Here is a 13,190-nt window from a genome sequence, read left to right on the forward strand (position 1 = left end):
TGCTGCCTCCTGCCTAGACCCCGGGATGTCGCCAGTCATGAATAGGCATGCGACGGAAGAATTTCCGACTCCACAAATCTCGCAATGATTGTGTGAATGAGATCGAAATAAAGTGTGTTCATGGTAGACACGGTATGAAGGTTGCTCATACCTGCAGCCAGGGAGCAGATTCTTCTTTGCGTCACGTCTGGGAGTTGGTTGGAGTTTGGTTTGGAGTGACATACCAGTCGGCATTCCACAAGCAAGTACGGAGGATGCCTCAACCGCTAACCGGCACTGTGCCACTCAATTCTGAAACACTTCATACACGCCTCTTTCAGTCCTTCAGGTGTCAAAAGTTAGGGATAGTGGTTTGAAGCTATCGAAGTCAAATCCCCTGTCCTTACTTGGCGTTGCGCCCAATGTCAAATCTTTACACTGAAAAGCCAGCCTGGGATGGTCATGTCATATGAAAAAGCGCTAGATCCAAAATCTCAATACTGTAGGGGTATCTTGTAAAATGTTTTCTCAGCCTGGTATCAGCCACACGACAAAGCCCCGGGGCTGCAATCTCTAATCCCAGTGTCGCCGGATGATCGGACGGGCTGGATCCCATGGACCAGTCACCACATTCTTATACTTCTGAAGGCTGATTAGCCACCAGCTACATCCTCCCATGGCCAGTGCTGTCAGGATGCTGCCTAAAATAGACCCAACCACAAAGGCCGCCCATCCGCCACGCAGGGTAATGCCCACTGCGCCCCCAGCTACGAGCACCAGTGTCAGCGTTAGGAGAACATGACCTGTCCAAGACACATGACGCAGTTGTCGTCGAAAGATTGGAAACAGCCCAAAAACCTCCATTGAGAAAAGCATCAGGCTGAACACATGTGTTGTGGACGGCAGTCGAGACGCCAACACGGTGGAAGCCATCACCGCTGCGTTGGTAGACAGCGAAGCCGGAAACTTGGTGGCGCCTGCGCCCTCTCCGCTTCCATAGTCAAAGGAGAAAATGTTCATGATCAGCAACCAGCAGCTCATGGCCCAGATGGAATCGCTGGCGGTGGACTTGGTAAGTGATTTTAAAATCGGGCTAAGTCCGAGCAAAGCAAAGTAGATCAGAAATGCCGACTTGACGGTAGAGAGACGCTGCCGATTCCGCGAGGAAAGCATCGGCAGCATGTCCGGGTCGTGAGACAAGCCACCAAGAGAGCCGCTCGCTGATCCTGTCACAGGGGATGCGGGTTCTTGTGCACTGCCATCAGCATCGCCACTGTCCCCCGTGTTCTGTCGCTGCATTGGCTCATGGGCTACATGATGTGCCATGGACAGTCCTAGGCCATGCACCTGGCTCTCCCTCTGCCCACCCTGACGTGAACCTGAAGTGTGACCGGACGGGTTGCCAGAACTGGTCATGGAACTGGCACTGGACCCATCATCCCCTTCGGATGCGCGTTCTGCGACATAAACACTCTCCACATGTTCCCGCAGGATCCAGGAATCCCAGAATATCCAGCCCAACGCAGTCCCAACACTGCCCCAGCAGACCACGGAGACCGGACTCACGCGGCCCTGCACAATGCCCACGAAGCAACATACGAAGATAGCTACCGAGCAAACGTGTTGTACAATGACAGTGGAGTCGGCCACGAGCGGCCAGAAATCGTAGGGTCGTACCCGAGGATTGCGCTGAAGGTGGTCCAGGAAGGTCTCCGTATCCGTATAGTTGTCAGGATCTGTGCACCCATTAGTATCCGCACATATCGGAGGATAAGAGACACATGATGGCCGTACAGGACTGTTTCACCCAAAGTAGCTTTTTCCAAGCGCCCTTTCGTCGTCTTCGTCTGCTGGTCCCCCGCAACTTTCGTACCTCCTTTCGGCCACCCGCTCCTAGCACGGCCGGCGGCGATCGCAGCGCAGCCACCGAGGAAGCAGAGATGGCATTGGGATTTAACACGCGCAGAGAGTCGTCCAAGTGGGCCGAGGTAGGCCGCGCGCGCGGTAGCGAAGAAGTGTAGTATGCATCTTCAGGGGCGAGCCGGGTGGGATCAGGGAGGGCTCGTTGCTCTTTCAGGCCGACGCTGCGGTTCGGGTGGGTTTCGACGGGCACAGGGGGCGGTACGGAAGAAGGCGAATCGGACAGCGAAGGCATCGAGCAGGACCCGGACTCATGCTTAAAGCATGATGTGATGCAATCGAGAGAGAGGTAGCAGGTCAAGATGGGAGAGTGGCATCCACCTCGTCAGTGACGCGAATCGCCATTTCCGGCACGCCGCCCACGTGGGATTAGTCATCTCGTCGCTATTCTGTTGTTCACATACTTTAACACAATAATCAGGTTTGAAGCCATATTAACTAAACCAATTCTACTCAGCGAGTGTATGTAATTCCTAGCCTTGTCTTCTATCAACTGTTTCAGATGTACGATACTGCTGAAAACTAGTCGGGGGGTTGCAAAGTTCAAGCTCTGGTGTTGGATGAGTCTTTCGTCGTTTGTCTGATAGCACATGCATCACCTATGTTCACCTTGCGCAAACCTTCTAAGATGGGATAACAGACTTGACCATGATTTATGCAGCTTGAACGTTGCCCTTCTCTTTGAGGCTGTGTAGTGCCGCCCAGACCATATAACTTTTGAACTCATCATGACCGTCCTCGGGGGGCCACACCTTCCCATGAGTGTCAGTCTCGCAGCCGAGAAACCTGAGCTCGGTTTTATGCTGTAGTTTAAAGAAGTCGAGGGCTTGCGCAAAGAATTCGTTCACGGTTTTGCACTTTTCAGCGAAGATAAATCGTTAGGGGTTATCCTCAGAACATAACACAAACACAAGGCAGCCAGTCACCTTCCGCATAGATGATGGGTTAGCATAGCATGATTGATTTCCGCCGCTTCGGTGCGGGTGACTCCAGGTCAGATCTTTTCCTTGAAATCATCATTGGCTGCTGCTCAGGCTCAATCTCTAGCGTCGATTCAGTGTCGGTGTCGACAGAATCCTCTGATGGCGAAAAGTCTCTGTCCAGGAAAGTGTTGTCCTCGCTAGTGGTAGCGACCACCCTGTGGCTCGAACGCCTTGGCCTCGCAGATTCTGAGAGCTTACTCGTGTTTTTGTTTCTGGCCTGAATTGGGTTGTGAACATTCGTTGTAGCTCATTTTGACCAAACAACGTTAGGTATGTAGTTCCACGCCTCTGGATCATATACAATCTCCGGGTTGGCCTTCTTGCTCTAAACGCGGATCGCGCACGACGGCGGCTGGGGATCTTGCTCAGTCATGGACCACTCCCGGAGAGATGTACCGAATCTTGTACGGTGACCTTGGCAGGAATCAAAATCCTTGCCCTCCCTGCCAGACGAGCGTCTAATGCCACAAGCACGCTGGCCTTGGAACTTCCCGTGCGATATCAGCAGAAGTGGAGCTCTTCACCGTTGCGATCAAACACTTTAGGTTCTCCCAGACATCTCACGTCGCTAGTGGGAATTGGGGATCTCTTGCATCTCTTTTCTCCGTGTGCCTCGTGCCATTTTACTATCTTGGCCTGCAAGTACCGGGGAAATGGGATTGGTGGCCCGTCGACAGGCTTCCGGCTGATAGAGAGCGGGTTTGGGACGTTCTCCTCGGGCTTTGCAGCGGTTCCAGTCCTGGCAGTTGTAGCGTTGGACAACATATCGGGTAGGAAGGCGAAGGACGATGGTGGTGTTAGGGAGGAGCAGCGATTGCGCCCACTGGGAGGCAATAATTTCACGTCTGACTCTACATCGCAGGACTCATACTTTGAGTGGTCAGCGTTGGGGTACAGACCGCTCAGTCTCCTGGAATGAGCACAGTGATCTGGTTAGTCAAGCTTTAGCAGCTACCATATAACATATAATAGTAAATGGTGTTCACTGACAACTCCGCAATTTCGGCATTTCTCTCAAGAACTTGGGTAGTCACGTAGTAAAGTCACAAGCTGAATTCGGTGCCGGAGACGGTTGTCGTATCAAGAGTGTGAAAGTGAAACCGGGCCTTTGGTTCATGGAGTGGTCAAAGGCAGAGTGAGCGACACGCACCGGTGACATGGATTGTAACACATACTTCAGATAAATCATCGATAACGCATGGCGGGGTAAGACTAGCAGCAAACCGTACGTGTTGGTAGTTTGTGATCTTGCATGTTTTTGTCGTTTGTCCCAGGTAATTGCAGAAGCTGAATCTGTGCCATTTGAACAAGTCTGTCAAGATCGTCTTATGAAGTTCGAAAGATCAGCTGCGGCGTGTATCTAATAGAAGATCTGCGCCAAACTCCCTACACCCGCAGAGACATCGCCTTTATGCTGCCGCTAACAGACCGTTCAACTCGGGGTCAAGCTGGCCCAAAGTGCGGACGTCAATATAAAGAGAGTACGATCGACATAACATGATAGGGTCGAGAGACAAGCGCCCGAGAAAAGGAATCCATAACATGTCAAGAGGAACCAAAGGTGTGCAGAAGACATTCTATAGACGCGAAGCCGACAACATGTACTCAGCAAGCACAATCTGAGTCGTGGTCTAGTTCAAAATGTAAGATATCTTTGAAATATGATGTGGTCGAGGATTACAAAAGCTCTAGAATAAAACAGTATAGAATGCAGTAGTACGATGTCATCACAATCGACGGGTATCAAACGCTCAAAAATGTGGAGGGGGCCGGACACATCTTGTCCAGCATGCATGCTGTCCGGAATTTCAGCCTTTAGGATGAGTTCTTTTGACTAGCTTGGTGCTTGGCTTCCAAAGCCGCCTTCAGCTCCTGCAGGGATGCCTCGTCGATGCTGTTTCTCCGGCCCCAGTTGGCAGGCTGTCTGCGCAGGAATGCACCCACGGACCCGATGTAGCCTTCGTGACGCAGGAAGTAAGCTTGCTTCTCGCCCTTGGACCAGAACTTGATGGCGTAGGATAGAGTGTTCATAGTTTGTCGGTGTCCTCGGATAAAGGAGCCGCCAAAATATATGTGCTTGACTTGGTGTTTCTCGGACTGCAGATAGGCAATTTGTCCAATATTGTTACTGTAATGTGTCAGAACAGCCCTTTTCTTCGCAGGTGTGATCTATGGATTACACACCTGATAGCATAGAGTAAACTCCTGCTCATGTCTTCGGGCTTAAACTTTGGGTCACCGTTCCTCGAATCGAGCTCCTCCTGGGACACCCCGGCTCCATCGGATATCTGCTGGCCTACTTGATTCTGATTCTTGAGGCGGAATACTTTACCGAACGTGCTTGCGATAGCAGTGTTCTTGAGACCGATCTTGCTGTAGTCCATGCCGTAGATATCTCCTACCAACATGTCGACTCCGCTGTTGTCGCCCCGATCTGCCATTGCTAGCATATCGTCAAATGTTCGGGCGCCCGTCAGCAGCGACATAAGACCCCAGAATGTACCACCACCCAGATGTGTACCACCAACACGTTGGAATTGCTTGGGGCCGGAGACTTTGATCATGGATACGCCGGAGCCAATGTTGACTAATAGGTATGGGTAAACATCCGGTCGGGCCTCGGCAAACTGCATAGGTTCGGTTTCGCTGTAGGTAAAGACCTCGTTGGGAATCTCGGTAATGAAGAAGTCAAGACCTGCGGGAAAAGTTGAGTCAGTAAGGCTCTGCGGTCTCGGATGTATAGGAGAATAAAGATAATGTGTACCAGTAATGAGGCATTCCATCTCATCCTCCCGGATGATGTCCACATTGAGGGACTCCTTCAGCTTGTCATAGTACAAATAGGCACCGCCTCCTGTAGCCATCACACATAGTTCCGTTCCCGATGTGCCCTTCAGCTTCTCGTGTTCGGCTTTCAGTTCTTTGATAAAATCAATGCACAGGTCGATGCGGGAGGTTTCGAAGTTGATGAAGTTGAGTCTACCGCCATTGTCGGCAGAATCGATCTCTCGAGTGAAGTAAACGAGCTTTGCCAACGATCCGCCGATCTAATAGCCCAATGCTTTGAGTTAGCTTACGGAATCAGGAGGTTGGTGCGGATGCGCTCAAAATTGGAATTGCGGGGAGCTTGCGATTGTGTGCGGGGAACCGCGGAGTGCTAGGGATAAAAAGTCGAGAGAAAATATACTCACATCAACAGCTACATGACTAATCTCTTTGTGATTCGGAAGTCTAATATCATGACCTAGGCCGATTGTGAGCAACTGCGTTTGTTGTTGACCGGTGGAACGCCCCGGAGGCGTGCTTCTCGGAGGTGTTGCTCACCTTCATAATGCACCCCATCGGTCCTTACGGGACTTTTGGACCGAGGGTCATCGTCAACAATAAAGGCACCCTTCACATTGATCTTGACTGTGCCTGGGTTGGCTAGCTCCAATCGAGCGCCCCCGCGGTTAGAGGTAGAAGTGGCCATGGCGACTCAATGGCATGAAAAAACCATGGATGTGAGTCGAGCGATGACAAGAAGGGAGAGGGGAGAGGGGGGGGGGAAGAAGTAGTTGACGGTAGATGGAAGCTCAGTCTCGGGGAAATGGATTATTGGCCCGTGATACAGATTACAGCGTATATTTGAGATTCCTTCCGCCCGCTCGAAGGTCGGTAGAATCCACTATGCGGGCTGGGCGGCGGACGGAGACACCGACTACCACCAACCTCTCTTCCCATTTCAGTTCTGTACCGCACTGCTGACCTGCAAGGAGACACAGGTCGATCCTGTCGGATGTGGTTGCAGTCGTAGTCAGAGTTTCATGGATTCATAACTTAGTCGAAACGGTATGAGTGCATCGATCGAAAATATGCTTGCCTCAACAAAGGGAGTCATTTCTGCCCCTTGACATTACGCCGGGGATTGACTGGTGCCTCAGGAATCAGGTTACGAGCGTAAGAAAGAAGTTAGAAACCCCATATCCTTTGGCTCATAGACTGCTTCCTCCGTTGCAGTAAAAAGAAGATGGTGGAATATAGCCTTTCATCAATTCCAGTAGTGTTAGCTCTGAATTCTACCCCACTCAAGGAACGAATGGGGCATTCATGTACAGTACAGTAGAAACGGACATTTCTCGGCCTTAGTCACCCCAGGCACTCACAAAAGATTAGTTATGGACATAGGCTGCTGCAAGGAACCTGACTCGCAAGTCTGTAATCACGGCCGTCATACTAGTATCGGAAGCTTGTGTTTCTGGCCTTGCTTTAGTTCCCATGAGATTAAATAGACCCCGCTCCTGGATTCGAGGTTGCACTTTATAATGTAGTGCCCGCCTCGGACAAGATAAAATAAAACGAGAAATATCATGTCTGCTCACTACTACTAATACATCACCTCCACCTCATCCAAGCAATCATCTTCCAGGCACCTTTCAGCTTGTCCTCTGTACTTAGTGTAGTTATTCCTCGAGGGAATTCTTCATGTTTCGTTCCATGGGTGGATGACGATCACAAGCCTGATGTGACCAGGTGAGGATACAACTGAGCATAGATCCTTCTTCCCAGAAAAATGTGAGGCGCGATGTGGCTTTGATAAGGCAGTAGTGCTGTTACACCAAGATCAAAGAGAGGAAGAAACTTCCCAGACAAAGTGAGGTCAATTTGTGAAGGGAATAGTTCCTAGGCATTTGTACATGAGCTTAACGGGCAAAGGCGATTGATATCATAGCTTCAATCAGGTCCGTGCGACAAAACATTGTCGATAAACACCAGAGATAGTATGACATCCACACAGGTAGATAAGGGAGTAAGAGATTCACTGGTGATTTGGTAGATAGTTGCCTATGCATCCATGTGTCATGTTAGTTGCCTTTAGTGTTCTGGAAAAGATACCTTTTCGCAATTTTGAGCTCAATGTCTACTTTGACAAGGCATGTATCCTCTGGAGTTGAACTGTCCTATCATAATACCTTAGTCTCCCAGGACTCGAGGGTATATTGTAGCTGGTAGGGATTTGACTGCGAATATTCACCTTATGGACACTGGTGCCCAGTACTATCTGTCTGAGATTATTAGTTATTTTCCTGTTTACTTCGTATGAACAGTGATTGCCTCAGAAGTCAGGAGCTGTATTCACTACAACCCAGTAATCACTCATTCACTGGCCACCCATTGGGCGCTTGGAGGAAATGAACTCCCGAGTCTCGAGGTGCAAGGTTGTGCAATTCATTTGCTATGTTTGGATTTGAGTGTTATTCAGACTCACTCCACACCATCTCAGCTCTCCCTCTCCCTCTCACTTTCTCTCCTCTCCTCTCCTCTCGTCTTTGATTTTCCTCACAGTTCTTCATCATCTGTGAAGAGGCCGTTCTTCCTCTTCTTTCGCCTGCTCGCTTCCTTTCCAGAGATCATCTGCCGCACCACAAATCACCGACTCTGCCTGTTTCCAAACGCAGCTCTCTCCACGCAGGTATGCCTATCTCTGCTAGACCACACTCTTTGTTGTAATCACTCACCTTCTATACCTAGATTGACGCTCAAAGCTACGCGCCACTGGTAGTTAATCCATTCCTGGACGAGCAACCATGACGGAATTTGACATGGCTCCATTGAGCACCGCGCTCGATGATGTGGCAAACAACCAGGCCAACAAAGAGAACGACGCGTCCAACATCGCCCGCGCCAAGGGGTGGGTGGCCCCAGAAAGCTATGACTATGGAAAGTATACTACTACAGGCCCAACTACTGAGCAGCCTACTGGTAACGCAGCCGGGAACGATATCCCTGAGTGGGCGGCAAATGCAGCCAAGTACGAATGGAAGGACGAGTATGGTGATGTTGGCCCGGAGATACCTGAGCTCGAAGAAATGCTGTTTCGAAGCGAGTTCATCAACCGAGCTGGTCTCAAGATTGGAAAGTAAGCCAGCTGTTGCCTTGATGTTACTGTTACAGGTGACTAACAATAAATAGTTTGCAAAAGATTGAGGTTGTTGCCGAGAGTCGTGAGAGACCCAATCCTGTAAGAGACGTATGTCACAGATGCCTGAGAGTGCCGAATATAGCTGTGGTCCTGACTACTATAGTTTGATGACGCTGGCCTGCATCCGATAATGCGCAAGAACATTGAGCTTTGTCACTATGCACATCCAACGCCCATCCAGGCGTATTCAATTCCAGCTGTTCTCACTGGCCATGACCTGATTGCAATTGCTCAGACTGGTAAGTAATGTTATCTGTGCAATTACTTGCAATACCCCGCTGACACCAATAGGATCTGGGAAAACTGCGGCTTTTCTCATCCCGGTCCTCTCTCAGCTGATGGGCAAGGCTAAGAAGCTCGCCGCTCCTCGCCCTAACGTGGCGGCGCCTGGTTACAATTCCCATGCAGATGGAGTTCGAGCCGAGCCTTTGGTCCTTATTGTCGCACCAACTCGTGAGCTCGCAACCCAAATCTTTGACGAGGCACGGCGCTTGTGTTATCGATCTATGTTGCGTCCTTGTGTGGTCTATGGCGGTGCGCCATCTAAGAACCAGAAAGAAGAGCTGCGGCGTGGCTGCGATATCCTTATTGCGACTCCCGGAAGACTCCTTGACTTCATGGACCAGCCTCATTTGCTTTCACTGCAGCGCGTCAAGCAAGTCAATCGCCGAACTAATGAGACACATAGACTAACATAAAATACAGGTACACTATCATTGACGAAGCTGATGAGCTCCTCCAATCTGACTGGGAGTCGGACTTCAACAAAATCATGTCGGGAGGAGGTACGTTGAATCTGTTGCTGTCTCGTTTGCACTCTTGGAATTCTGACATCTACTTACAACAGATGTGAACGAGGATGCCGATCATCGTTACATGATGTTTTCTGCAACCTTCAACAAGGCTTGCCGTGAGTTGGCTCGCAAGTATCTTGCAGATGATCATGTTCGCATTCGTGTTGGTCGTCCTGGAAGCACTCACATCAATGTGCAGCAGAATGTGCGGCTCCCGGCAAATTGACTGCTTTCGTTGCTAACATTCCCACAGATCATATTCACCGAACAGCATATGAAGAAGCAGTGCCTCTACGACCTTCTACTCTCGATGCCTCCATCCCGGACTCTGGTGTTCGTCAATTCCAAGCCCAATGCCGACCATTTGGATGACTATTTGTTCAATATGGGCCTGCCAAGCACATCGATTCATGCTGATCGCACTCAGCGTGAGCGCGAAGATGCCTTGTAAGTATTCAAGATTCTGTCATAGGAATCCTTCTGACACAGTTAAAGGCGTGCTTTCCGCACGGCCAAGTGTCCAATTTTGGTGGCAACCGGAGTCTCTGCTCGTGGTCTTGATATCAAGAATGTCATGCATGTCATCAACTTTGACCTGCCTCGGGCTCATCACGGTGGGATTACAGAGTACATTCATCGTATTGGTTAGTAGGAAGTATCGATTACCCAGTCATCTTTGCTCACATGAGACAGGCCGCACTGCCCGCATTGGTAACGAAGGCTTGGCGTCCTCATTCTACAATGACAGCGATTCGGATCTGGCGACTGATCTTGTCAACGTTCTTCTTGAAAGCGGCCAGAAAATCCCTGACTTCCTCGAATCCTACAAGCCCGCGGATGATAGAATTGACTTTCAGGACGATACTGATGATGAAGACAATGGTGACGGCAACGCTGGTGACGACGCTGGCAACGGCTGGCACGGTTTTGACATGGGTGACAACGATGCTGGCAATGATATTGAGGTATCCAACATTAACTGGGATTAGTACTAGAGCTCTGACTTGTCTAGTTGACTGAAGCATTAACCCCTGACATCTCGATTCTGGGTCGAGAATCGACGAGGCATGGAGTAGAACCTTTGGTTCAACGGACTTTGCTGTTGTACTCAGAACTCTTTTTCCTTTCCTCTACTTGAATTGCAGTCTCACTGGACCAAGCGTTTCCTGATGTTGATCGATGAGTTAATACCTCCGTGGCTCTGACGATGATGCTGTTAGTTACCTTCCTTGTTCTAGTCATGCCTCTAAGATCTAGTGGATGCTATGGTGACTGAGTTTGTCCTCTGTGATGCAGGATCTATGGCCAACGACTATGGACGTTGGGTGGTAGATAGGGACAAAGGTTTGATTAACAGCGGTGTTCCCTGGTTGTCAGGCAGAGTCACATTCTGGAGGCCAGAAAAATCGTTCATCATAATCATAGATGATTTTCTACTGCCAAAATCCCGTGCAACCGAAGGGAAAGCTCCTTCCTAACTTAGGCAGTATAGGACTTGTAGTAGCGCTTTCCATTTTAAGAGTTCTTCTTCACCGAATGTCATGCCCGACTGCTGAACCTCGCTCTTTGGGGTTTGCAACTGTCAACGCATTTCCCGTACTGTACTCTGTCAAACACATTCAGTCGTGATTCTGAAGTGAACAACGGCACTACTAACCATGGCCCCGAGCATCTACTGCACTCTCTCGCTTCTCCTTCTCATCATCAACACTATCATCACTCCCACCCACTCCCACCCAAGCAACGCCACCACCGCCTCCTCCACCACCAGCTACTCCCGACATCCTCCACAACTCTCAGGGACCACCCAACAGCATCCTAATTGACACCTTCCAGCACCAAGATGTCAACGACCTCGGCCATTGGCACGGAGCCTTGGAAGGCCTGACGGTGCATCACGGGCCAGGCTTCGTGCGCTTCTTCCCCTCGGACCCGGATCACAATTACCACACCCAGCTCTCTGCGTCCTCGTGCTACGATCTCCGCGCCTACCAGCCGAGCCACTACTTGCACATCGTCTTCGGTGGCACAACCAAGTTTTCCATCTTCTTGAACGAGAACAATGCGGCCTGCGACTTCATGCGCAACCCTTTCCCGCAGACCTCGGACGTGGTTGAGGCGGTCCGCTACTCGCGCGGCAACGACATCTACATCCCACTCGCCCACTTCCACATCGACCAGTCCCGGGCCGTCTCCGTTAGCTTCGGCGGTTTCTACTCGCTAGAGCCCCTGACGCTGTACCGCGTGGAGATCGTCCCTTCGATCCCCGTGGGGTTCCCGGTCCCGCATCGCATGAACAACGGCCGGCTGATGTTGACGTGTACACGGCCCGGGTCGTTTGCGTTCGGCATCGATGACGGCCAGCCCAGATTCGCGCAGGAGGTCATGAAGATTTTGGAGGAGGAGCGTGTGCTGGTGACCTTCTTTGTAGTTGGACTGGGGTTACGGGATCGTGAGACCAACTTCTCCAATGTGTATCGCGAGATGATCAAGCGAGGCCATCAGATTGCTTTGCATTCGGATACACATCGAAAGTATGTCAAGCCTTTCTTCTTCTTCTTCTTCTTCTTCTTCTTCTTCTTCTTCTTCTTCTTCTTCTTCTTCTTCTTCTGTTTCAAAAGATGCCGGTTCCCATTCCAAACCTAGAGATAAGGAGTTTGCTAACTGGAAGAGCTATATAGAATGGAAGGTCTTGCTTCCACTGCAGAAATCGACCGCGAGATTGTCGAAAACATCATAGCTTTCCGGCAGATCCTGGGTATCGAGAGTAGGTTTCTCTGAGCTATCTTCCTCAGACTTTCCAAATTCGATCTACTGACTCCTCTCTCCGACAGCTCACTACTTCCGCCCCCCATTTGGCACTCTCGGAGCACGTACCCGGCAACGCCTGGCAAACTTCATCACCGAGCCACAAGTCATCACCTGGAGCGTGGACATCGAGGACTGGCTGTGGGCCGACTCCAAGACCCCGGAAAAACAGTGTGAGGCTTTTTTCCGGGACGTCATGCACGGGGGTAATCTGGCCGTCATGCATTTCCTGAGCGCGACGACTGTAAGCTACTTCCGGGAGGTGATACAATTTGTCAAGCGTCAAAACATGACGATTATGCGCATTGATCAATGCCTAGAAGACCCGAGGAGCCCGCCGTTGAAGTTTCCAATTCATTGATTTTGAGTCAATGTGATTCTTGGACCGCGAGTTTCTCTTAGACTATGCTGGGAGAGCAGATGAAGTATGAGGGTGCTGCATGAGTTGGTATAAAGCATATTGTATACGATAGAAGAAGCTCGCTAAAGAAGAAAACGCTGAAGCGAGAGACAGAAAAATAAATACCAAGATTTTTGTGTTCTCCTCACAATGGCAATATCAAACTGGAAACTCCTTATCTGGCGGTTGACAATGGACCCAAAGCTGTACAATACCCCCCATCGTGCTAATTATGATGAGGTGGGAAAATGCCAGACGCCCTGGTATGAATGCAAGCCAAAACAAAATCAGCAATGGAACCAAGGTGGCCTTGACCCAATCTCCGAGAACGCCATCGATTGCAA

The 13,190-nt window shown here is 50.3% G+C and overlaps 5 protein-coding genes across 5 annotated transcripts; 2 read left to right on the top strand and 3 right to left on the bottom strand.

Annotated features, from left to right (window-relative positions):
- Positions 1-380: 380 nt before the first annotated feature.
- Positions 381-2,199, bottom strand: pigc (phosphatidylinositol N-acetylglucosaminyltransferase). Its single transcript, XM_025573193.1, has 2 exons — positions 1,774-2,199; positions 381-1,715 (listed from the first exon to the last, which is right to left on the bottom strand). Exons 1-2 carry the CDS (start codon positions 2,132-2,134, stop codon positions 553-555), a joined length of 1,524 nt encoding a protein of 507 aa, XP_025433793.1. The 5' UTR covers positions 2,135-2,199; the 3' UTR covers positions 381-552.
- A 1,044-nt stretch (positions 2,200-3,243) lies between these two features.
- On the bottom strand, positions 3,244-3,739 carry BP01DRAFT_198313 (uncharacterized protein). The gene has a single exon (XM_025571005.1). The coding sequence runs from the start codon at positions 3,645-3,647 to the stop codon at positions 3,384-3,386; it is 264 nt and encodes an 87-aa protein (XP_025433794.1). The 5' UTR covers positions 3,648-3,739; the 3' UTR covers positions 3,244-3,383.
- Positions 3,740-4,449: 710 nt separating this feature from the next.
- On the bottom strand, positions 4,450-6,436 carry BP01DRAFT_354351 (pantothenate kinase). Its single transcript, XM_025574400.1, has 5 exons — positions 6,207-6,436; positions 6,074-6,126; positions 5,647-5,929; positions 5,067-5,577; positions 4,450-5,010 (listed from the first exon to the last, which is right to left on the bottom strand). The coding sequence occupies exons 1-5, from the start codon at positions 6,352-6,354 to the stop codon at positions 4,698-4,700; spliced, it is 1,308 nt and encodes a 435-aa protein (XP_025433795.1). The 5' UTR covers positions 6,355-6,436; the 3' UTR covers positions 4,450-4,697.
- Positions 6,437-8,449: 2,013 nt separating this feature from the next.
- BP01DRAFT_409195 (DEAD/DEAH box helicase) lies at positions 8,450-10,834 on the top strand (the record flags this gene model as incomplete). Its single annotated transcript, XM_025578843.1, has 9 exons — positions 8,450-8,781; positions 8,835-8,892; positions 8,948-9,083; positions 9,136-9,494; positions 9,533-9,629; positions 9,692-9,843; positions 9,892-10,085; positions 10,134-10,282; positions 10,332-10,834. The coding sequence occupies 9 exons, from the start codon at positions 8,450-8,452 to the stop codon at positions 10,625-10,627; spliced, it is 1,773 nt and encodes a 590-aa protein (XP_025433796.1). The 3' UTR covers positions 10,628-10,834.
- A 229-nt stretch (positions 10,835-11,063) lies between these two features.
- Positions 11,064-12,807, top strand: BP01DRAFT_409203 (polysaccharide deacetylase family protein; the record flags this gene model as incomplete). The annotated part of the gene is made up of 4 exons (XM_025578844.1): positions 11,064-11,124; positions 11,380-12,172; positions 12,320-12,405; positions 12,473-12,807. The coding sequence occupies 4 exons, from the start codon at positions 11,064-11,066 to the stop codon at positions 12,805-12,807; spliced, it is 1,275 nt and encodes a 424-aa protein (XP_025433797.1).
- Between the last annotated feature and the right edge of the window lie 383 nt (positions 12,808-13,190).

Source organism: Aspergillus saccharolyticus (assembly GCF_003184585.1).
Source record: "Aspergillus saccharolyticus JOP 1030-1 unplaced genomic scaffold BP01scaffold_6, whole genome shotgun sequence".
Taxonomy (NCBI): Eukaryota; Fungi; Ascomycota; class Eurotiomycetes; order Eurotiales; family Aspergillaceae; genus Aspergillus; species Aspergillus saccharolyticus.